The sequence below is a fragment of the Typopeltis vanoorti genome, chromosome 6 (genome assembly GCF_054136105.1).
Source record: "Typopeltis vanoorti isolate ZY-2024b chromosome 6, IOZ_Tvanoo_1.0, whole genome shotgun sequence".
Taxonomy (NCBI): Eukaryota; Metazoa; Arthropoda; class Arachnida; order Uropygi; family Thelyphonidae; genus Typopeltis; species Typopeltis vanoorti.
This window is the reverse complement of record NC_143554.1, coordinates 104,622,871-104,649,142: the sequence shown is the minus strand read 5'-3', so window position 1 is coordinate 104,649,142 and position 26,272 is coordinate 104,622,871. Positions and strand designations below refer to the sequence as shown.

The 26,272-nt window shown below is 35.8% G+C and overlaps 1 protein-coding gene across 1 annotated transcript in view; it reads left to right on the top strand.

The window, feature by feature from the left end:
• Positions 1-26,272, top strand: part of btv (dynein cytoplasmic heavy chain beethoven) — a 1,245,321-nt gene that overhangs the window by 225,535 nt on the left and 993,514 nt on the right. Inside the window, exons 13-14 of the mRNA XM_090394552.1 lie at positions 10,886-11,025; positions 23,427-23,655. Coding sequence (XP_090250678.1) covers positions 10,886-11,025; positions 23,427-23,655 — 369 coding nt within the window. The remainder of the gene's footprint in view (positions 1-10,885; positions 11,026-23,426; positions 23,656-26,272) is intronic.

Genomic DNA, 26,272 nt, shown 5'->3' with positions numbered 1-26,272 from the left:
GGTGAAAGGGAGATTGGAAAAAAAAGATTATTGTATATGGAAAGGAATTTGAGAATGTGGAAGAGTATACCTATCTTGGAAGTTGTATAACACGTGATCTGAACTTTAAAAAAGAAATTAAAATTAGGACTGCAAAGGCTTTAACATCATGAAAATGCATGGACAAAATTTGGAAGAGTAGAAGTATCAGCTTAAAAACCAAATTAAGTGTTTTTGAGACATGTATCTTTAACAGTATGTTATGGTTGTAAAACTTGGATAATGATGAAGGAATCAGAGAGAAGAATACCGGCTTTTGAAATAAAATGTTATCGTAAAATTCTACGAATTGGATGGACTCAGAAGATAAGAAATGAAGAAGTGTACAGAAGGATACAACTAAAAGAGACTCTGTTTCAAAAAGTCATACAAATAAAATTAAAACTCTTTGTACATATTTGTAGAATGTCAAGTGACAGAAAGTTAGGCATTGGTGTTTGGCCTAATGAGCGGAACAAATGTCAGAGGTCGTCCTCATTGTAAGTGGACCAATGATATTAAAGATTGGTGTGCGATAACTTTTCAAGAATTAAGTCATACTACAATGAACAGACATCACTGGGACAATATTGTTGACATGGCATCAGACACCTACAGGTGCTGCATCCATAGTTCGTGATGATGATGATATCTGAGCCAGACTATATGCTTTAGGCTTGCTGAATCTGGAACTAGTTGCTCAAAGTCCTCCATGTCAAAGTTAGCTATAGGAAGGGAAAGTGGTGAGCCCATGGCCATACCTTCCTTTTGCAGGTAGAAATATATTGCCATACAAAATACCCATAGTGAGCTATGTGGACAAAGAAGACTGTGATATCAGGCAGAAAATAGATAAGAAATGGATATAGATAAAATAGATAAAAAATATGTTCTGTATGAGAAGAATAGTATCATTGATCGGGACAAATTCCCCCTCCTACATAAAAAATACATTACATTTCATCAGCAAAATTAAATACATCACACCCAACAGTGAAACTCCATTAGTCAGTTTTAATGTAACTGCCCACTTTCACCATTGTTCCAATCAGTGATAGCCAAACGTTCATAAAAAATAGCTAAAAAAGTTCACAAGATCTTCCACAATAATACTACGAAAAGCAACAAATTACAGGAATGCCATAACCATACCATACATCAGGGGTATATATCAGAAAACAATAGATAGAACACTACATAAATACAACATTAAGGCAATTTTCAAACTCCTGCACAAAAGTATACTCAGCTCATCCAAAGATTCTCTTCCCTACCTTGTCCACCTAGGGGATTTACAAAATTCAGTGCACCTTCATCTTACCCTGTATAGGGAAAACAGGACTCACCATTCCAATAAGAAAAGACAAACACAGACACCACATTAAATTCCTTCACTATGGTAAAACAGGCCTGTCAGACCCATACACTTCAAACACGTCACAGAATCAACTGGTCCCTATACTGCACCAAAAGTTTGAAAGTAAATTCAAGGAAGATTATGAGATGCTGAAACATCATCCTAATCTAAACAAGAAATGGATTACAATCTGGAGTGCCCATTTACAACATAAACATGATGGAAGAATCCCCAACACAAGAAAATAGAGATGTGTTTGATAGAGTTCCACTGGGTAATTTTTTTTTCATTATCTGTATATTATTATTATACTTCTTCTTTTCAGCCATTTTCTGTCCACTGCTGGACAAAGGCTTCCTCCAGTTCCTTCCACCTTTCTCTGTTCTTGGCAATGGTTGATCAATTTTTCCCAACAAAATTTGATAATTCATCACTCTACCTTCTTTTAGGATGTCCTCGGCCTCATTTCCCTTCTTTTGGAATCCAGCTCATTAGTATGATGGTCCATTGCTCATTTTCTCTTCTGGATAGATGTCTGGCCCATTTTCATTTTAGTTGCTTGTGGTGAAGAATGATGTTAGTGATGAGTCCAGCTTCTTATCTTTTAATGTGATGCCTAGCATCAACCTCTCCATTTTTCTTTGAGTTGTTGCTAGTTTATTTGCCAGTGCTTTTGTTCGAGACCAGGTTTCACAACCATATGCGATGACTGGAAGTATACACTGGTTAAATGTCTTTCTTTTTAAATAGAGTGGGATATCATTGTTTTGAAAAATGATGCTTTTCAGTTTTCTGAATGCACTCCAGGCAAGTTGACCTCTCCTATTTATTTCCTTTTGGAGTCCACAGTTTACATCGATGAGATGACCTAAGTATGTATATGAAGAGACTCTTTCCAAGAAATTATTTTCTATTATTATGTTTTTTGGTGTTACAAAATGATTAAACATGATTTTGTTTATTTTTAGACCGACTTTTCTGCTTTCATGATATAGGTCTTCAGGTTAATATCATTATATTAAGGTCTTCTGGAGTGTTTGCAAAAATTATGATATCATCTGCATATCTTAAGTGTGTTAAGTTTCTGTTATTAATTTTTATACCAATGTTTGTCCAGTTTATATTATTAAATATTTCTTGAAGGACTGCTGTAAAGATTTTGGGTGGTAGAGAGTCTCCTTGTCGGACACCTTTTACAATTGATATTTTATTAATCCACTTATGTGAAGTTGGATTGTTGCTGTTGCAGTGTGGTATATTTCCTGGAGGAGGTCCATATATTCTCCAGGAACTTCCTGATTCTGGAGTGCTCTGATTATTGCATTAGTTTTGATGGAATCAAATGCTTTTCATAATCAATAAAGAGAGGCAATTGGTTTTCTTCTGCTTTTTCTATTTTACTGCATGAATATGATCAATTGTGTTAAAGCCTTTACAGAATCCTGCTTGTTCTACTGGTTGGTTTATAATTGTTATGTACTTATAAACTATTTGATCAAAAGTATCCAGACACATACTCGAAACTGTAATCAGACTTTTCCTGTGACACACTTTCCAGTAGTGGACATTAATACAGGGTGGGTCCACCCTCAGCTTCTAAGACAGCTCTAACTCTACCAGGGAGACTTTCTGCCAGGTGTCAGAATGTCTCTGGAGGAATGGCAGCCCATTCTTCCTGAAGAGCTATAGCCAGTGCAGTTCATGATGTGTCATTGGGGTCTGGAGCGAAGTTGGTATTCTAATTCATCCCAAAAGTGTTCTATGGGATTTGGGTCAGGGCTCTGGCCCAGCAAGTCCATTTCTGAAACGTTATTGTCCACAAATCATTCCCTCACAGACCTTGCTTTATAGCAGGTAGCATTATCATGCTGATACAGACAGTAGTCATCACCGAATTGATCTTTTACAGTAGACAGTATGCAATGGGTCGAAATGTCCTTGTATCCTTCCTCATTTAGATTTCTGTGTAGTGTTAAGAGAGGGCCAAGTCCATTGTCCATTCCATGAAAAACACCCACCTCCACACTGTAATGCCATCTCCTCCAAATTTCACTGTTGGCACTAATAGGAATCGTTTTTTCAGGCATTTGCCACACCCAGACTCTCCTATCAGACTGCTGTATGGTAAACGTGAATCATCACTCCAAATCACGTTTCCAGTCGTCCACTGTCCAGTGGCATCGCTCTTTACACCACTGCAGACAGTGCTTAGTGCTTGGAGAAATGTTTGGTTAATGGGCAGCTGCTCAATCATGGAACCCGATTCTTCTTAACTCTTGGCACACAGTCATGGTGCTTGCTGGACAATTAGTAGCACTGTTGAACTACCGAGTGATTGTTTCACTCGATGTCTGGAGATTTCCATGAACTACCTTCTTCAACTCTCGACGGTCCCTGTCTGTCATTAAACTCAGCCTCCCCGACAGTGGTTTTGTTGTGGTTGTGCCTTCACATTTCCACTTAAAAATCACGTCACCAACTGTTGACTTACGCAACTTGAGAAGGGTTAAAATGTCTCAGACAGATTTCTTACTGATGTGGCAACCGATAACTAGTCCACATTTGAAGTCACTGAGGTTCCTTGACCTATCCATTCTGCTTGTACTTTTTATCACTGAACAACACACAGCTCCGTGCCTCCTTTTATACCAGTAAGTGAGGTCGTAATAACATCTAGATTTCAGTTTGTGAATTACATTGGGGGGGGGTGTCCGGATACTTTTGATCAGATAGTGTGCTTATTATACTTAGATTTATTATTATACTTATTATATAAATAAAATATTATTTTATTTATGTTAATTAAATTGTTTTTATTTATTTTTATATATATATATATATTTTTAATTTTATTTTTAACCATAGGTCAGGCTAGTGCAGCGGTTGGCAAACTTTTTGGAGTGAAGAGCCATTTTTAAAATTATATCTGTTAAAAAAAATTTAGGGAGCCACGCAGTGATGAGCAACCAATAGTCCGCGGGCTGCATGCGGCCCTCTCAGGTTTTTTGTGCAGTCCATGGTGTTCGTTTTGTATGGCAGAATTAGTATATTTTAATTAAAAATCTATTTTATGAATGTTGATTTTTACATGTGGATGTATTTGTGTAGGTTAAAAAATTGAAATATGCCTAAATAATGGAAAATAAATTAATACTTTCGTATCAAAGAAAAAGAACATATTCTTTATGCGGATTGAACCGAGTATTTGATTTACTATTTAGTTGCTCATCACTGCTTTAAATTTAGAAACTACATTAAAAAATATGATAATTAAATTATTTATTCATTTTTTTTTTTTACAGTAACAGTTTATCATACTTGTAAAACACAGGGGTGGCATGTCACACGAAAATATATGATATGTTTTTGTAAGGAGTAGGAAATCTATGTTTTATTATTTAATATTTAAAAATATGTATAGAATCCAATGACATACCTATTTCTTTAATTTAAAATATCTTCTTAGTGTGACTTTTGCTGTTGAACTTCTTCGGATAGTTTCTCAATATACGGTGAATATGCCGAAATTTTTCAAACATGACAAAAGACTCACGTTGTTTAGTTGGTTTCTCAACTTACTTTTAATAAAATTCATATTAGAAAATATTTGCTCACAGAAATATGTCGATCCGAAAATCGATAGAAGTCCAAATGCATATGTTTTTAACTGAATATAAGTGTCCGGTAAACAATTCCACGTGTCAATACAATCTGATCTTGCTTTTTAAGATCTTCTATTTCAGATCATTTGTGTTGTATTGCAAGGGTAGATTTTTGTCTTTCCAACTCCTCCAGGTCAGCTTTAAGATATCCTGTACACCCCTTGAGGGTACATGGCAGGAATTTGATGATGATGAAATTTTGAATTCACAAATCCTTGGATTTCAGGTCCTCTAACTCAAGTTGAAATGTAGCCTCATCAATTCCAGCAAAAGGTGAAAAATTTAATTCAGCAGGATTAATTTCAAGTGGTCGCAATAAAAATGACATACCGTATATTCCGGCGTACAAGTCGACCTGGCGTATAAAGTCGATATTGGAATTTTTTGAGTTTATTTGAGTTTTTATAGTATACCCGTATAAGTCGACTCAAAAAATTTCTTTAAAAATAAAAATTATGAGTTTTTAAAGTAAAATTTTTATACAGGCATCAACCACTAGGATCATAACTGCCTTTTTAGTCCTTCCATTCTTTGTTTTAGCAAAAGATATAAAATACCTAGTTGACAAAAGAAATTTTATTTCGTATTGACCAGTTGACCCATAGTAAACTAAAGTGCAATGGCTCCTTTTAAAAGAATGAAATATGATGCAAGTTTTAAGTGCAAAGTGATTAAATTTGCAAAAGTAAATACTGTGTTGCTGCATGTCAGTTTGGAGTAAATGAAAAACTAGTTCGTGATTGGAGAAAAAATGAAACTTTAATAATGAAAATGCCAAAAAATAAGTGGGCATTAAGGAGTAAGTGGCCTATTCTGGAAAATAGTGTTGCGGATTGGGTTCGAGAAAATCGCCAAAATGGACTCAATATAACGAGAAATAATATTCGTTTATTTGCTTTGAGTGGGGCAAAGCAAATAAAAAGGACAGTGAAAAGTTCAAAAGCTACAGTGAGTTGGTGTAGACAGTTTATGGAAAGGAAAAATTTAGTGCTTTGACTAAAAACGAAAATCGCACAGAAGCTGCCAAAGGATTTGGATGATAAGTTATTAAGTTTTCAAAGATTTATGATTGCTAAAAGAAAGCAAAAAAATTATTTATTGTCTCAAATCAGAAATATGGATGAAACTCCAGCTATGTTCGACATGATCGGGAATAGAACAGTAGAATTGAAGGGAAGTAAAACTATTTCTTTAAAAACAACTGGACGTGAAAAAAGCCGTTTCACAGTTGTACTTGCTTGGTTGTTGAAGCTTAGGAATGGAGGAAAGAGTGCTGTAAAAGGAATTAGAGATGATAAAGGTGAAATGAAAACAGGAGAAAAAGATATCCTTGAAGTATGGAGTAATTACTTTGAAAAACTGCTAAATGAAACAAGCAGTGATGACAGTACAGTGATAAAAAACACTGACCAGGCATGCAGTCAGGAATACATATCCATACTTGAAGTAGAAAAAGCCATCAAAGGCTTGAAATGTGGAAAGGCAGCAGGAGTAGATGATATTCGACCAGAAATGCTGAAGTATGGTGGTATAAGAGTCTTACAGTGGCTGCACTGCATAGTTCAGAAAGCCTGGACAGAAGGACGAATTCCCGATGATTGGAGTAGAGCTCTCATAGTACCCATATATAAAAAGGGAAATAAAACTGAATGTGAGAATTACAGAGGTATTTCACTACTGAGTGTTCCTGGCAAGATCTATGCAAGTATACTTGAGAAACGGTTGGGAAGAATTGTGGAAGAAAAGCTTGGTGAAGAACAAGCTGGATTCAGCCAAATAGAGGCTGTCAGGATCAGATCTTCACTTTACGACAAATAGTTGAGAAAGCCTGGGAATATAACAGAGATCTGTATTTAAGTTTTGTCGATTTGGAAAAGGCATATGACAAGGTACCAAGAGAGAAGCTATTCAATAAACTAAAATTATATGGTGTCAATGGGGCATTATATCAAGCAATACGTAGTCTTTATTTGAGTTGTAAGTCAGCAGATAGAATTGAAGGAAGTACAGGAAGATGGGTTAATGTTAAATCTGGTGTGAGAAAAGGATGTACATTATCCCCTCTGTTATTCATTATCTATATGGATCACATTATGAAGGAAAGTGGTATTAAAAATGATATGAAAATTGGAGATGTTAATGTCAGCTCTTTGCTTTATGCAGATGATGTTATACTTCTAAATAAATCCGCTACAAGTCTGCAAGATTCTCTGACTAAATTGAATAACTGTTGTAATAGATATAACTGGTAATTAATTTACGGAATTAACAACGCATATAAAGTAAATTAATTAAAGATAACTTTAATGAATCACTTCTATATTTCGACAATGTCACATTGTCATCTTCAGGAACATAAAGATATGGTATGTGCACTACAGGAACTAACAAAGCAAATGAGGCAGAAATTAAGACACTAATTTTGTTCCTAAAGTCCTAATGGTGCCCTCTTGCGGGCTAATTTGGTAGAGGGCAAATGGTGCCTTAGACGATAGAAATACAAGATCTGATAATGATAATATTGGAGTCTTGACAAGTAATAGACTGATTTGGAGGAAAATTGTAGATAGGAAGTTAGTAATGATGTAAATTTTTCATGTAGTACTATCATATCCTGTACCCCCCCCCTTGAGGGAACATGGCAGGAATTTGATGATGATGATGACTCTCTGTCATACCAGGTTTGCTAATTCTGTTAACTATTTTCATATTCAACTATTTTAATATTAATACCTTACTTTTCGAGCAAGTGGTAACAGCAGATTCAATGTTTTCTCAACGAGTTTGTCTTGTAAGTGGCAGTATATCGAATAATTCTTCCTGAGGTTTTTGAGAGTTTACGTATCTACAAATAAGTACAATCTGCACAATGTCATCCACATCGCATGATTCGTCACAGGCAATGGAGAATCAGAATCCTGGTGTTGAATTTAGATCTGTAACATGCTGATTTGTTATATCTTCTGCCATTCGTATAGTTCTATCCCTTACAATCTTAGCAGATAATGGCATGCCTTTTATTTTTGTAATTATTTCCGCTTTGTTTTTAAAATCGCAAAAAAGATATTCGGATATTTTAATAAAACATTCTTTCACATATTCACCGTCCGTAAAAGGTTTTCCTCATTTAACAACTTCACTTCTTGAATGCCACAAAACTAGCAATAGTTGTATTTCTTGATTCTTTTATCCATTTGGAAAATGAACATTTATTTAGGTTTACTTTGCATTGCAATTCTTCTACTGCCTTTTTTCTTTCATCTCCCCATGGATATGCTTTTTCAAATGTATCGTGTTTATTTAAAAAATGTCTTTGTATATTTGATTTTTTATTGTTTGAAAGCTTTTCATTGCATATTAAACACATTAGAAATCCTGCTGTATTTGCTACAACTGCGTAGGTTTCGGTTCCTTTACTTTAAACTCCTGATTTTCTTGTTCTATCTTTCTCTTCTGACATTTTAAATATTATAAAAATATTTTAATTTTGTTAATATTTAATTTAATGTTACAATATTCACGTTACCTAACACAAGCACCAGTAAATTAAAGCACTACAATGTCCACTACAAAACCTCTACTTATTTTAACAAAGTGAGCAGATTTACAGACCGCACCTGCACTACTGTATATGCAAAGACAATGGGCGCGTTCAGACAGGCGAGCGCCACCATAGTGCTACATGTGCTAGCCTAGCGTGACGTCATAAATGTGTCCAAGCCAACTGCTCGATTGTGGGGCTACTATAGTGATCGCCATTTTTGCTAGTGAAATTAATTTTCACTACCAACATGGCGACTGCTACCTCTCACTTACACGGAGTGGGAACTGTTGTTTTACACATTTGTTGTTCAGCCAATATGATGCGCTACAGTTTAACGTAGCTTTTAATGCTACTGCTACAAAAGTAGCACTCGCATAGCTCTCTGCCTGGCTGATCGCACCCAATATAAACTGACGTTTTTTGAGTATCAATATATGGTTAGGGGATTATTTGACCTACAAAAAATTTCTTTTTACTTCTATGTTTAGATAAATTGTTTAATAACGAAAAGAGCAGCAATTATTCAGTGCCACAGGTTGTTGACCCCTGGGCTAGTGTAAAAGATTAACAAAACATTTAGACTTAACTTACTTTTGCATATCATTTGTGATGTATATGATATGTATCATGTGTATGATGTAGCTTGTGTCCTGTGCATATGTATGTTTTCCTGATGATGATCTTGATATAGAGGACAAAACATTGAATATTATTTTCTTTATTGTAAGTAAAATAATTATTCCAACATGTGTGTTTTTGTCTCCATAAATTTTGCACAATGGATCACCATCTCTTTCTTTGATGTACTGATATTTGGGACTTTGCTGACGAATTGGCTGAAACTACGTATATAAAGAGTATATCCAACTATGTATACTGCAGATGTCAGTTCTTTTCTTGGTAATATGGACCACAACTTCATTCCACTTTTTTACTCTGCAGAATGCTCATCATAGACTACGCTCACATCTTTTGAGACTACAGTTGTACCAAATTGGATAACCAGCATGGTTTCCTTTCCTTGGACTGACTACTGTTTTCATTCTTCAGATCCAGACACATACTAACTGAAGGTAATACTCACTGTAATGAATGCCTTCATCTCTCATTCTACTCGAAGACTATTAACCAAACCTCAGTTTTATAACAAGCATGTCAATGCATCTGAAGAAAAGAATTCTGTATTTACCATATGCCTTTATTCTTAATTCTGTATTTATTTACCCAATACTATCAGGTACAATTTCTGCCCATCCATGTTTCCACCTCTCTCGCTCCAGATGGGACTATTATAATATCATCCATAGCTAGGACTGTTCTCCTGGGCATCATTCTTCTCCTCCAACTCTTGCATTGATGATCAAGGAAAAGTGCCACACACTTTATTAAGAATTGCTCATTGCGTGTCTTCTCTATTATTTTGTCAGTAGGCTATCCTGAACAGCTTGGATATAGTATAGTATGCCCACAGATTCGAGACCCTTCAACACTTCTGTGCATGTCACAAAAAGGAGAATCCATTCCAATAATAGGGTAATCGATCCATCTTCTGGGATGAGTGGTTTATTATTACATGTCAGAAAATTAACTTCTCTTTTAGGATCATAAAATAGATCATAAAAAATCAGGTGCTATAAAGCACCTGATTTCGCATGTTGGCGACCAATTCGTACATCCTTCATTTCTTTCTCCCCTTCAGCATGGATCGACTATTCTTGGCACCAAGCCAAGCAAAGCTCTACAGAGTGTGGACGTACTATACCAACAAGCCTTGTGGTGGTGATAATATCACTGTAATTGTGCTCTCTAGTTAATTCTTATCATATGTTATCTTCATGATGACATCTTGCTGTTTGCTAATTATTAAGATAAATCATCCTATCAGATAAACAAGAATTTCTACACCACTCAGAGTGTATGACCCACCTGGATCATAACAGATGGTAATTAATTGATTTAAGTTTGTTTGTTTTATTATTAATATTTTCTTTTGCTAATCTTTTTAGACGTTTATGTAATGATTTGTCAATTTGATCATGGAGAATAAACATAAGAAATTATTTTTTTTCTTGTATTTTTGTACAATTAAGTATTTTCTTAATTCTTTGTCATGTGAGAGCAAGTCAGAATGCAAGTACTCTTAGTTTTGTTTGGAAATTTAATGAGTGTTTTGAAATATGTATAACAAAATTTTTAAACACATGGAACAAGCTTGTGTGTGTGTGTGTGTGTGTGTGTGTGTGTGTGTGTGTGTGTGTGTGTGTGGTCTCGAAAATAACTGAAAAAAAGATTTACAATTTCTAGGGATTTTCTGCAGAAAATATGAGACCCTGGAGGGCACACTGGGATCGGCAACTGTACAAAGCTCTTGAATATCAGTACCAGTTAGGGATAGAAACTTTAAATGAACATCTTCATGAAATAAGAGTTGACATAATTTACAGGTGAATAATTTGTTCTATGATTATTTAATACAACTTAAGTACACATTTGCTATATACACTCAATGGACAAAACATTAGTGATACCTACCTAATAGCATGTTGGTCCTCCTCCAGTTTGAATAACAGCCTGTACTGTCCAAGGCATTGACTCCACTAGATGCTGGAGGTAATTCCAGCCATGCCTCTTGCAGCATTGTCCACAACTGTGCCTTAGACATCAGTCCCAGATACATGAATCTGATGTCTCGCTCTACAGCATCCCAGAGAGAGAGAGATTCATTTGGATTTAAATTCAGGGACCTTGGGAGCTACTGGATGGTCCCAAACTCAGACAAGTGTTTCTCAAGTCATGTCTGGGTGGTTGCAGCCTGGTGGGACAGCACATTGTTTAGCTGAAACAGACCATCAGCTGCAGGATGCATGAAGGCCATGAAAGTGTGTAGGCGATCAGCCTACACATTCCAGTAGCTTGCAGCGTTTAAGGACCTCTCCTGACACACTAAGAGATCTGATGTATTACATGAGAATGCTCCCCAAACCATCACTGATCCACCACCCCCTTGAACAGAGCTGATCTATCACGAAGGGTCATAACCTCATGCTGTTGATGCCACACTTGCACTCTCCTGTCAACTCGGTACAACTGATAACAAGATTCATCAGCCCATGCAACTGGCACACTATTACACTATGTAGAGGTCCAGTTTTGATGGTCCCAACACCAGGCGAGGTGCAGTGCTCGATGATGAGTTGCAACAGTGCTACACAATTAGGACGTCGGCTCCTGTGGCTCATGGTTTGCAGGGTACACTGTACCATTCACTTGCTGATTCCACTTGGATCTCCAACATTAAAATGGGATATAATTTGTGCCACCATTGCCTTGTAGTTGCTCTGTACGAGCCTAGACAGTCTGCATTGACCCCTTGGTCATCAATGGCATGTGGTCAGCCACAACTTGCTTACTGGGCACTGGTACATCTATTAATGGTATACCAATGGTAGACCCTTGAGACAGTTGTCCTCAAGTACCCTAGAATTCTTACCACTTGGGTGATAGAATGACCCATTTGTCTTGTGCCAATAATGCGTCCATGATCAAAGTCGCTAAAATTGCCACATTTACCCATGTCAGTTGATTGCGATACACTGTCGGGAAGCCCCAGTGTCTGCCTTTTTGCCATCATCATTCGGTTTTGATATGTTTCACACTGCAGTGGGGATGCCAATGTTCCCATCACCCCTATTTCTAATGTTTTGTCCATTGATTGTACTATTTATACTGATTTTTCTCAATGTTTTGAATAGTGCCTTCATTATTTGGTGGTTTAGATTAGTGTAGACAAAATTCTTCTGTGTGGAGTGATCTTTTCTTGTACCATGTTATGAATAAAACTCTTTATGAAAAATGTTTAGATTTTATTTGTTACCCATCTTTAAGATATTTATGTCATTTATGCCATTTATGCACTCACTCTCTCCCGAAATAAATGACTGCATCACCAAACTTTTCTGATATATTATTTAATATTTAGTTAGAATCTTTCCTCAATTTAAATGCTCAAAGAAACAATATGAAATATAGCCAAACTTACCAGACAAAATCAGTTTGCCTATTAGAACAAAGGAAAAGTCATTGCAAATGGAATATATTGAGAATTGGAACTAATTAAAATTTGGATAAAAAAAAAAAATTACACACACAGCATGTATATTAAAGAAAGAAAGAAAGATAAAGGTGTGTATAAAACATGTTTTTGGTAGGTTTGAGACAAACACCAAGGAGCTAAAGCAGGTGCACCAGTAATAATATGTGAGGATTTTCAAAACATATATCACAACATATTTTATTATTATTATTCAAAACATATTTCAAAACAAAACATTCAAAACAGTATGAGCATATATATCTGGGTATCTAGTATATTGAGAACAAAATAAATCAAGTAAATTTGCTGACTTGATTGGCTGAGTGGTTAGTATTTCTGCTCTCCACCCAACAGTCTGTAGATTTGAATCTTGCTTAGTGCATAGATTTTGTGCATGTCATTAGGTAGGAGACGAATTTCATCCCCTGATGTCCTGCTTATTTGAAGGCCCGAAGAAGTGGCTTGCAAACTTTTGTTATATGATCTCTAGAGTAGGATTTCTGAATTATATAAAAAAATAAATAAAGAAATAAAAAAATATATATATAAAATTAATATAAGAAAAATAATAAGAAAAATCCTTAACACACACCCATGGTACTAATGTACGTAGGCTGTTCAATAAGTAATAAGACTATATTTATACAGAAAACAGATTACCTTTAATTGTCATCATTTACATGGTCTTTTTCGAAGTAACTACCGTGAGACTCGATGCATTTGTCCCAACGTTGCATCCACTTCTTAAACACATGCGAGAGTCCGTTTTTTGAGAGTTCTTTCAAAACCGCCTCCGCAGCTTTTACTCATGTTTTGTTGCTTTTGAAATGGCGGCCTCTTAGTGGTTTCTTGAGCTGAGGAAACAGCCAGAAATCGCACAGTGCGAGATCAGGACTGTATGGAGGGTGTGGTAGGATATCTGTGTTGTTCTTCTGCAAAACGTCCACTACACAACCAGCAATATGTGGCCTTGCATTATCGTGGTGCAATAAGAAGCCATTCTTCAGCAACAGATGCTTCCTTTTGACGTGCTTGATGATAATCGCTGCTGTGTTGATCATTGTCTCTGTGATGGACGTTGAAGGTCTTCCCTCACATTCAAGATCTTCCACATTTTGCCTTCCTTCCTTAAAAGTTTTATGCCAGCGAAAAATACTTGCCTTTGACATTGCTTCATCGTGGAAAGCTTCGCGCATCATGTTAAAAGTGTCCGATGCTGATTTTTGCAAACGCACACAAAATTTAATCGCATAACGATGTTCCAAGGATGCTTCCATTTCGAAGACTGGTCGCGCCTCGTAGGCGTGCAGATGAGCACTTGCATTTAGTCACGTGACACTCTGGCACATCAGCCCGTATATGCTATTTATTAACCTCTTTTGTTAATACAGACAGCAACATTTCTTTATTCCACAGAAATTAATATTGTGATGAGTGGTTTCGGCACAGTAAAATTAGTCTTATTACTTATCGAACAGCCCGCGTATTATAGGTTTACCTTTTTGAGGATTAGAGTTGCATTAAATTAATCATACTAGCTGGAAACATTTAAAAATTTGAAATAATCTAATACCACAAGCATGTCAAAATATAATGTCATAATTGAAAACTCAAATGGAATACAATTACTTCAGTTTTGTACCGACAGTGAATTTAGAATAAATACTTTTTTATTCATTTTTTAAATCACAGAATCAAAAGAAAATAACATGGAGAAATAATAACAGACATAAATCTATTGATAAGAAAATTTTGACTTCCACAAAATATAGGTAATTAATGAAATCCAAGGAAATACAGTTGAACTTTGTTGTAATGAGCATAGAAATAATGAGATCATGGCTGTAATGAGTAAAATGCCGTAATGATTTTAATTTATGCATATTCCCATAGTTGCTCACTTTTGTATTGAATGTACTACACAGATATACAAATTTGGTAACTGCAAACATTCTTAATTGTCAGGTAGTTCTTGGAATAGATAGAAATGAAAGGAGGGACTTTGCTTTTATCATCACCTGCATTGGATTATGGGTCATTTTATAACCTAGTCTTGTCTTTTGGGGCCATCCCATCACCAGTGTCTAGCCTCAAGGGCCCCCCCCCCTCCTCCTTTGCTTTATCCAAACACTGCACAACTGTAAAATGAGATAACAAACCCTTCCATCAGAAACATGCCTACTAAAAGAAAGTGTCTCTTGGTTCGCTAATAAGTCAAAATTATTTGTCAGTTAGAACATGGTGAGAAAAATATTGAAGCATGTAAAAAGTTTTCTTTGTTCTCTTCAACAGTATTAACATTGTAGAAGAATAAAGATGTTTACAATTTGGAACTGGGAAACAGCATAACTGTAACAAAAAAATTTTGAAAGTCAAGCTTGCAAATGATGATGAACCATTGCTTCAGTAGTTCACTACACTTCTATATGTAGTGAACCACTGAAGCAATGGTTCATCATCATCATTATCTGGATTCTCAATAGACAGTTTGATCTTGAAGGCTCGAACAGAAAAATTTGCTAAACAATTTGGATGCAACAATTTTGAATGTAACTAAGGCTGGCTGGATTGATTTAAAAGCTGACATAACATTGTCATGATGTCTGTTTTTAAAAAGCACTAATTGAAATCATGTTTGTTATTAATTAGTGTTATGTTTAATTACAAAGAAATAAACTATGTTTGGTATAAGTGCTTGGTTTTAAAATTATGTAGAAATAAATTATGTTTAATATTACCAATTATATATTTGGTTTAATCCTTTATCCAAGTGTAACAAATAAAGTTTGCACCCACCTGAAGTATTTTCAGGACTGGGGCAGCTCGTTGTAAAGGTGGAATAAGTTCTGATCACTTGCCTTAGTATTTCCCATAATGCAAAGTACAGCTCCTTTCGAACATGTATAATGATATGCATTAAGGGAAGGGCCACTACCCAGACCAGTTTCGACCTTTATTGAGATCTCATCAGTGGGAGCCATACCCAGAGGTGGTGATACTAAGGTGGAAGTAATGCAGAAGTGATATCACCATATACCAGTTGCCAAAAGGTGTCAACACTTTATTATTAAAATTCTCTGGATTAGAGATAGTTGATGGAAGTTTTTTCACTTGGCTATGTTACCAATTTTATATTTGGTTTAATCCTTTATCCAAGTGTAAGCAAACAAAGTTTTCTCCTGAAGTCCCCTAAAAGAAAGGATTTTCTCCTGAAGTATTTTCAGGACTGGGGCATCTTGTGGTAAAGGCGGAATAAGTTCTGATCACTTGCCTTAGTATCTTCCATAATGCAAAGCACATCTCCTTGCGGACATGTATAATGCTATGCATTAAAGGAAGGGCCACTACCCAGATTGGTTTCGACCTTTATTGAGGTCTCATCAGTGGGAGCCAATCCATCAACTATCTCTAATTCAGAGAATTTTAATAATAAGGTGTTGATACCTTTTGGCAACTGGTATATGGTGATATGACTTCTGCATTACTTCCACCTTAGTATCACCACCTGTGGGTCTGACTCCCACTGATGAGACCTCAATAAAAGTCGAAACCGCTCTGGGTAGTGGCCCTTCCCTTAATGCATAGCATTATACATGTCTGCAAGGAGATGTGCTTTGCATTATGGGAGATACTTAAGGCAAGTGATCAGAACTTATTCCACCTTCACCATGAGTTTCCCCAGTTCTGAAAATATTTCGGGCGCAAACTTTGTTTGCTTACACTTTGATAAAGGATTAAACCAAATATATAATTGGTAACATAGCCAAGTGAATGAACTTTCATCAGTTATGTTTAATATTGTTGATATTGTGAGTTGTTGGTGTAATTTAGTCCTCGTTTATCTGTTCTATTTTGTTTTTTCCTTAAAATATTAGTGCTTTATAGTATATTAGGGAGATTTTTCATATTTTTAGAGTATTTAACGACTTTATAACATTTTTATTGTGTTATTGTAATATTAAGTACAGCTGTAAAATGATCCAGAAATGCAGACGAAACAGAATGCTAACAAGAACAGCGAAGTATTGAACAAGAAGGGTTTTCTCCACTAAAGACAATATTGAAGAGGATATTGAAAATCATTTAACCCCTGAAATCACTAGGTTAAAGCAGATTATTAGACAAACAATGAGGGAATTACAGAAGTTGAGCAGCATTTAGAGGAACATAGGAAGAATAAAAAAGTTTAGCAGCAATATGAAAAACGGCAAAGCACTGAATCAGGTAAGCTAGTCTAGTGCATAATAATGAAAATCTGCTAAATAATATTGATTGTAAAAAAGAAGGATGCTGTATGGTGGTGACTGTCATAAAACATGCCATTGATGAATGAGTTATAATGTCAAGTTTTCCCAGAGTAAAAATTGAAAATATAACCACAAGCAATTGAAAAACAGCAAAAAAAAATAAAGCAAAAGTGGTCGTAATTCTGGTAGGTACTGATGACTTAACTAGTGATAAATTCAGTATGAGAGAGGATATGAAAAGGTTTTTAGAAGAAGCGAGAGTGGAGTGAGAAAGTAAAAAACATTAGTATATTACCTAGATATGATGGAAGTACTAGAGTTGTTGCACAAACTGAATAAGAATTCTGCTGAACTGATAGTCAGCAGAATTCTTATTCTGCTGAAGTTCTGAAAACTTAAAACCATTCTGAAACTGACACATGATGCTAGAGGATGATATTTGCAGGCTCATTGAGCAGTGCTGCTGTGATCCTAAGAATGTGGTGAGGCATCACAGTGACATTGGGGAAGATTTGAATAGGGATATTCAGTTGTTTGCAGATGATGGAAAGTTGGGACGAACTATAAGAAGTATAGCAGATGTTGTGCCCTTACAAGAAGACTTGAATAAACTGAGTGAATGGATATGGAAGTGGGAATGCCAGCTCGATGCTGCAAAATGTAACGTTTTAAAATGTGAAAAACAGAGATGGGATGTGGAATTTACTCTTGGTGGGGATATATTGTTTGAGGTGGAGAAAATAAGAGATCTTAGGGTGATGGTGGATAAGGATATAAAATTTAGAGGGCATATTGCTAAAATTGTGAGGACAACTAATGAGTGTACACTGAGTATGAGGTTATGTATGCAACATCGAGCTCAGTGTAACTTCTTCATTGGATGAAGAAACAGATGTAAGAGGAGAAGGAACTAGAGCTGTTATATGAACTGAATAACAATTCAGCAATAGTGGCATGGGTTATCAGCACAAATACTAAAAGAGTGCTGAGCTGTGAACTGGCTATGCCTTTGACTAGACAGTATAATTTGAGTCTCTTTCAAATCAGGGAAGATTCCGCAGAAGTAGGAGTGGAAAGAATGTATGATAATCCCATTGCACAAGGTATTTGCAAAGAGTGATGTGTCTAATGACTTATCAGTATCTCCAGAGTGGTAGTGAAGCTTTTGGAAAAGCTGGTAAGAGATAGTATACACAGTGGGTATATAGTAAGTCTGTGTTTTGCACAGAAACAGCATGAATTTACTAAGGGGAAGGTCATGTTTGAGTAACTTGCTCACATTTTATAATAATGTTATGGAAATAAATACATGTGATACTTTTGGAATTTTTCTAAGGCTTTTGACAGGATACAGCATGGAAGACTGTTGCATAAGTTAGAGGATATATGATAGGATTATAAACTGTCAGCTCGAATAAGAGGATGGCTAACTGACTCCTATCAAAAATTTATCTATGAGGGATGTGAGTCAGCAAGATTTAAGATAACAGGGATCACAGGGATCAGTCCTTGGTCAACTGTTATTCAATCTTTACATTAATGGCATTGGGAAGGATTTGACAGGTAATATATAGATGTTTACTGATGATGCAAAGATAAAATTAAAAACAAAAAAATCAGCTAATGCCTTTTATTCCCTTAATAGGGAGTAGGCAAGGCGTTTTAATCCTGTCTAGCTTTTGGAGACTGAGTGAGCAGTTCAATCTCCACCAATAGCCAATCAGATATAGCTGGCCTGGCATGGTAATTACGAATGTGATTACCATGCCAGGTAATCTTGCAGCACTATTTGAATAGGATAGAATTTTAGGCATGTGAAAATGATTGTCAGTTCATAGTTAGTAAATGTAAAGTTATGTACTTTGGTGGGATGTGATATCATGTAATGTATTATATTGCCTGGAGTGTGCTAGAAGAAACTGACCAGGTTAAGGATTTTGGAGTTTTAGTATTTAATAAGTTGATGTTTTCAGAGGTCATATAGCAAAGATTGTGAGTACAACTCAGAGGATAATTGCAGTGCTGAAATGATTCTTTAAATGAGTGCAGTCTGATGAATGATTGTGATGTCTGGCTAATGTGCACCTTCCTTTCCACAGAAAAAAACAGTAAAGCTTCTGGTAATTAGTTTTCGGAATTAACAACGCATTTTTGGGAGTCCATATAGTCGGGTGGGGGGGGGTCTAGTATATTAATTAAAGGTAACTTTAACGAATAACTTCTATATTTTGCCATCTTCAGGAACATAAAGATATGGTATGTGCACGCAGACACTAACAATATAATCCTACCAGCTCTCAGATTAGAACTCTCCACAGACTCCTTAAGAAAGTCCCTTCTTGGCCTGTGGAAGTCACTAACAAACTAAAACCTTATAACTCTAGACCCCCCCCCGACTATATGGACTCCCAAAAATACATAAGCATTAATATGCCATTACGTCCCATAGTGGATGGCATTGATTCCCCCACATATAAATTAGCCAAACATTTATCCAAAACACTCACACACTATACTGGCAACACACCATCACACATAAAAAACTCAGCCCACTTTAAAGCCAGTATAGAAAATCTCTCACTCCAACACACTGACATAATGGTCAGTTTTGACGTCCCCTCCCTATTCACTAATGTCCCACTCAAAGAAATCCTAGAGCTCATCCAAGCCAAGTTTCCTCCCGATATCGCAGCCATATTTCAGTTCACAATGAACTCAGGCTATTTCGTTTGGCAAGGAAAGTTCTACAAACAGATAGAGGGGACAGCCATGGGTTCACCACTTTCTCCACCCTTGGCCAATTTCTTTATGGAGACCTTTGAAGCGAAAGCCTTAAACTCCACCCTACAAAAACCCACTATTTGGTTTCGTTACGTGGATGATGTGTTCGCTATTTGACCACATGGCTCAGACACACTCCACTCCTTCCTAACACACTTAAACAACCAACATCCCAGAGTCCAGTTCACCTTAGAAAAAGAGGAAAACAACAACACCCTCCCCTTCCTAGACACTTTAATCACTCGCCAGCTTGATGGATCTTTGGTTTTCTCTGTTTACAGAAAACCCACCCATACTGGCAGATACATTCACTAGCAATCCCCCCCCCCTCACAACAATATGGGTTATAAAAACACTATATAACAGGGCAAAATTAATCTGCTCAGATGACAAGGCCCTAACTACTGAACTAAACCACATCCTCAACACTTTCTTAGCCAATGGCTATAACCCCAAAAAAATCCAAAAAATACTAAAACCAGTAAACCACAATCCCCCCCCTCCACAATAAAGATTACATCAAATCTATCACCATCCCCTACATCCAGGGCACCTCTGAGAAAATAACCAATATCCTCAAAAAATATGACCTTACTTCTTGTTACAGACCATATAAAAAGTTGGCATCCCTTATCCGTTTTACCAAAGACCAACCACTTCCCCTAGACGTACTGGTGTATACCAGGTCCCTTGCAGCTGCAAATTGTCCTACTTTGGTCAAACAGGTAGAACAGCAAATATCAGGATTTCAGAACACAAAGACTACATCCGGTTTCACCAGTACAGCTGCTCTGGGCTGGCAGACCATGCCTTAGATACCCACCATAGAATTTGTTGGAAGAAAACAAAAATAATACACTGCAGCAAGTTTAAATACGAAACATTATTCAAGGAATCATCTGCAGCTCTAAAAAACGTTCCTAACCTCAACAAATTTGGGTGCATGAAACTACCCCAAATTTGGGAGACTTACATTATGAGAACTTCAGCCCAACTGCCAAGACAACCAAATTAGCCTGCCAGAGGGCACTATTAGGACTTTAGGAACAATATTAGTTAGTGCCTGCGTGCACGTACCATATCTTTATGTTCCTGAAGATGGCAACGTGACGTTGTCGAAATACAGAAGTTATTCATTAAAGTTACCTTTAATTAATATACTTTATATGTGTTGTTAATTCCGTAAACTAATTACCAGAAGCTTTACTGTTTTTTTCTGTGGAAAGGAAGGTGCACATTAGCCAGACATCACTATCATTCAACAGACTGCACTCATTTAAAGAATATTGTGAGTATTCTCTGGAGCACATTGAGGATCTGTTGTGGAGGATAACTGAGTATGAGTGTGGCAGATTCACCAGAATACTTTATTCTTGAATGATCATCATCTTAATTACAAAATTTGGTGGTGACGATGTAATGATCTAGAGCTGCTGCTTCTGATACAGGACTTGGATCTTTGGTTATAATGTCTGGAATGATGAATGTTGATCGATATATAACACTTCTGAACAGCGATTCTTTCTCTGTTATGGTTTTATGGAACAGACTCATCTTTGCAGTTTATGTTACAACATCATATGGTTTCAGGAAAATGATTGTTATTATGGAAAAACATGATTGATCTGCACAGAGTCTCTTTATTTCAACCCACTAGAACCCTTTGTGATGAACTTGAATTATGGATGTAAGCCAGACCAGTGCTTTCAGCAGTAGTCCTGGAATTGTTGTAGTCCAAAATATGTGACTATATCACACTGACTGCAGACAGTACGTTTAGTGGAAAGAATAATCAGAGCTATTGGAAGGGCCATATGCTATTAAGGCTGGTGTGTGTGCGTGTGCTCACATGCGCAATTTGTTTTTCTGAAATATAGGACTATCTCAGTGCTTATTTTAACATGTGTATAGGTGATAAGTTTATATCATAATGTATGCAGATGATATGATTATTAACATGAAACCAGACCACAATTTTTGCAGCATCAGAAGTTTATTCTGCAAGAATTTTTCATCATACATGTTTATGTTTATTTCAACAGTTCTTATTCTCTTAACAGAATTGTCTTTTTCTTTCCTATCTTTAAATCTCATTGAATTTACATTATCTGTATGGGACTTCAATGATCTCATTCATTAATTTATTATCAGCATTGTTCTTGATAGGCTTTATGCTAATATAGATCAGAATTTCTTAATCTGGAAGTATTTATTACTTCCAGATTAAGATATCTTGAATTTATTACTTCCAGATTAAGATTAATTGATATCTTGGAATAAATTTTTCAACAGTAACACATATATATTTTTTTTGTAGAAAATTTCATTTAAAATAGTATTAATTCTACAGGTACTTGGCTGGGACTTTAGTAATTTGTCATACTGAGCAAATTTGCCATAATGATGTTTACTTGGGTGACGATTGATTGTATAATATTATCATGAATATTATTTTTCTTTGTAATCTGTTCATTCAGCAGAGTGTTTATGCATCTTCAGTTAAAAATACTGACACTTAAACGTGTTATCATTGAAGCTTAATAATTAATTCCCTCACTTTCCAGTTGATGGAATTGTTGGGCTCTCTGGAAGGGGAAATTTCAAATTGGAGACCATATGCAACCTTTTCAACCTGAAGTGCATAACTTTACATTTTGCAACATCAAATTGACTGTCTATGCTTTGCCCACAATGCGAATTTATTTAAATTATCCTGCACACTATCTACATCACTTTTATCAGCTATTGCTCTCCCTAGTTTTACATCATCAGCAAACAGCTGAATATTCCCTCTTAAATCTTTCTCTATGTCATTGATATACAAATTAAAGAGTAATGGACATAGTATAAACCCTGAGGTACTCCATTAGTCACCATCATTCTCCTAGATTCCACTCTACCATATACTGCTCTTTGATGTTTGTTTATCAGCTACCTCCCATCCATGTTACTGGCCTCATATTCATTCCCATTTGCTCCAACTTTTGTAATAATTTTCCACGTAACATTCTGTCAAATACCTTTCCAAATTTCAGTGGTTTCATGATGTAGCCATTTCCTTTATTTTATTCCACTGTCACTTTATTATAAAATGTGAATATATTACTAAGACGAGGCCTATCCTTTACAAACCATGCTGTCCACTGTAGAGTATCATAACCCTGTCCACCCACTTTTGGATTTTATCTTTAACCAACTTTTCCAATACTGTAACAACCACTCCCGATATATTAATTGGTTGGTAGTTTGTTACTTCTGACTTGGGGCCACCTTTATGTAATGGAACTATCTAACCCTGTTTCTACTCTCTTGGAACTCTGCAGAGCTGAGACTTAGATTGAACAACTTCATCAGAGGCAATGCCAGTTCTCTTGCACATTGGTGTAGTACATGGATTGACATGCCATCCAGTCCCACTGCTGTATTTACACTGATATTTTTCAATATGCTGAACGCATCCTGTTCATCTACTTTGGTTTTGACATGCATCTCTGTTAATCAGAAACTGTTAAATCAATTGCAAATGCAACTGTAAAATGTAAAATTATTACTTGACAGCTCCAAGGAGTCCAAGGACTCATTGAGGATGTAATATAATATATTCATATAATATAATATTCTCTTTAATTTTCCACTGTACTCTTATTAATAATACTTCACTAGGATATAAACAGATGAAACACTTAATTATATTACTTGAATCTCTGTATTTTCCCCTAAACAGAGGTAATTGCCTTCAGTTTCGGCCACCTATTGAAGAAATCAAAGCAAAATATTATGGGCAGCTAAAGAAATTCATCTCTATTCCAATGGTGTTCAAGGGAGTGAATGATGTATCAGATAATTTAATTTTCCCAATTATAGTGGATAGGAATGCCCACAATTTTATTTATGTATACAAGAAAGCAGAGGATCTGTTTAAACGTTTGGAAAAGTTGAAAAATAAATTTAAGGTAAGAGACTATAAATTTTCTTGAAAATATGTTTCATTTCTCAAATTAATCAATTTGAATTTCATTTAAAAATTTGTGATTTTAAAACCATTAAAAATCACCATCAACAAAAAATGTCTAAGAAATAACAGTTCATAATACTAAAATATTTGTTGGTTTTGTCATGTCCAAAGCAACTAAGACTACGAGGTCATTTATATTACAATATATACATTAATTGTATATTAATTGCATTTTCTTTTTGTTTTACAAGATGTCAAAACTTGAGTTTATTGATTCCCTACAATGCTATAATGATTTATATAAGAATATTCTTTAAAAATTGTGGAAATGGATTATATTCAGGAATTGGAACATTACAGAGATTGCAATATCCCTATACTAAAATACTTAATGATTCTCCCACTAAATAGAAATGCAACCAAAAATACACCAATAACATCAACAAAAGTCCCACTACTGAAAACACACACCTGAAATTGAAAGAGTTACAATTATTGATTTCTGAGTCCGTGCGGTTAGCCTAGTGGCGGTGCACTTTGCAACCATATGACTGAGGAAGGAATGTCCCAGGTTCGATTCCTGTCGAAGACGTGAGGAATTTAGGATCTTCCTCAGCCAATGCCAAGTTAGCCGGTCTTGGGTGCGGGCAGTAGGGTTTTTTCCACCAGTTTATCTGGTATTTTTCATCCTGCAAGCAGGCAAACTGGCCCCATGAACACACACACACGGATCTGCAGCCATAAATACTTAACACCCCCCCCCAAGAGGGGGGGATCGACTTTCCCCAATAGGGATGGGGGAGAAAAAGGGAGGAAATTCCATATGAATAAATAAATAAAATTGATTTCTGAGAAAATGAAACCAAATTTCATGGCTCCAAATCTCTAGTGATAAGAACAAGTCAGGATGCACAAAAAGATCCCATCTATAATAAATTTAGTTTAATCCTTTATCCCAGTGAGAGCAAACAAAGTTAGCTTGCTCCACCTTTGCTATGAGTTGCCTGGTGTTGTACTACTTACCAAGGTAAGATAGTACAACACTATATTCAGTCCTGAAGATATTTTCAGGTGCAAACTTTGTTTGCTCTCACTGAGATAAAGGATTAAACTAAATTTATTATAGTCTAACCTAGTGAAAAATAAACTTCAACATCTTTCTCTATATCCAGTGTAATTTAATAAAAAAAAGGTGGCAAACCTTTTGGCAACTCCTATAGGTAACGATGACCTTGCTATTGCTTCTGCCTGGTATCTCCAACTCTGGGCCTGGCTCCCACTGAAGAGACCTCAATAAAGGTCGAAACTGGTCTGGGTAGTGGCCAATCCCTTAATGCATAACAGTATACATATCCAAAAGGAGATGTGTTTTGCATTATGGGAGATACTGGGATAGGAGTGTTGGTAGCTTGCTCCACCTTTGCTAAAAGTTGCCTGGTGTTGTACTACTTACCAAGGTAAGATAGTACAACACTATATTCAGTCCTGAAGATATTTTCAGGTGCAAACTTTGTTTGCTCTCACTGGGATAAAGGATTAAACTAAATTTATTATAGTCTAACCTAGTGAAAAATAAACTTTGAACTTCAAGATCCCATCTAATCTCACCCTCTTGGCAGTTAAAATAAATTACTTCCATTTAGTCCAAGACTGACCAAATTCTCTCTTACTTTCAAACTAATCAAATTTCTCTTAATACAAAATCTTAAATCACATGGCAAGATCATAGTCAGTTTTGTGCCATTTATCATCTGACGACAATTCCCATGAAACAGCTGGTACACCATTATCTGATGTCTTTGTTCCATTGGTGTTCTTTATTTTTAAGCTTTCAAAATTTGTTAGTTTTCATAATTTTAATTCTTAATCTTTCAAAATCTATAGTTCATTTGATTCATCATCTCAGTTTTTACTAGTTTTATTCATGTTTTATTTTGGCTGTTGATTATACATATTTAAGGTCACAACATTCAAATTCCTTCTCAACACATTCCTCTTATCCTGCATTTTCCTCTATCCAATTTAGCTCGAGATATCTTATCATCCCAACCTTCTAAAAGTACACAGCTAGGTATGTCTTTTTTTTATTACTCTTAAAATTTTATATTAGATCTAATTTAACCATGATTGTTAAGCTGAATAGTCCATCACCTAATAAGCTTTGTTGTTTTTTTGGATGGTGTTCTATTAAATACTTTAATGGAAAAATTGCAGGACATTTAATATCCCCTTAATTTAAATAATGTTACATCGCCGAAGTGAAGCCTATTGGCTCTTTTATTTAAGTAATTTATGGGTGCACCTTTTTTTGGCAACTTGTATAGCAAAGTATGTAAGTTCGTTTCGCTATAACCTCAGTATTACCTGGTCTACCTACTCACTGATGAGACCTCAATAAAGGTCGAAACCGGTCTGGGTAGTGACCTTCACCCTAATGTATAACATCATACATCTCCTAGGAGATGTGTTTTACATTACAGCTAACGCCTTTTATTCCTTTATAGGGAGTAGGCAAGGCCTTTATATCCTATCTAGCTTTTGGATTGAACTTAGTGGGTAGTTCAATCTCCACCAGTAGCCAATCAGAGATAGTTGGTCCATGTCTATTACTAATT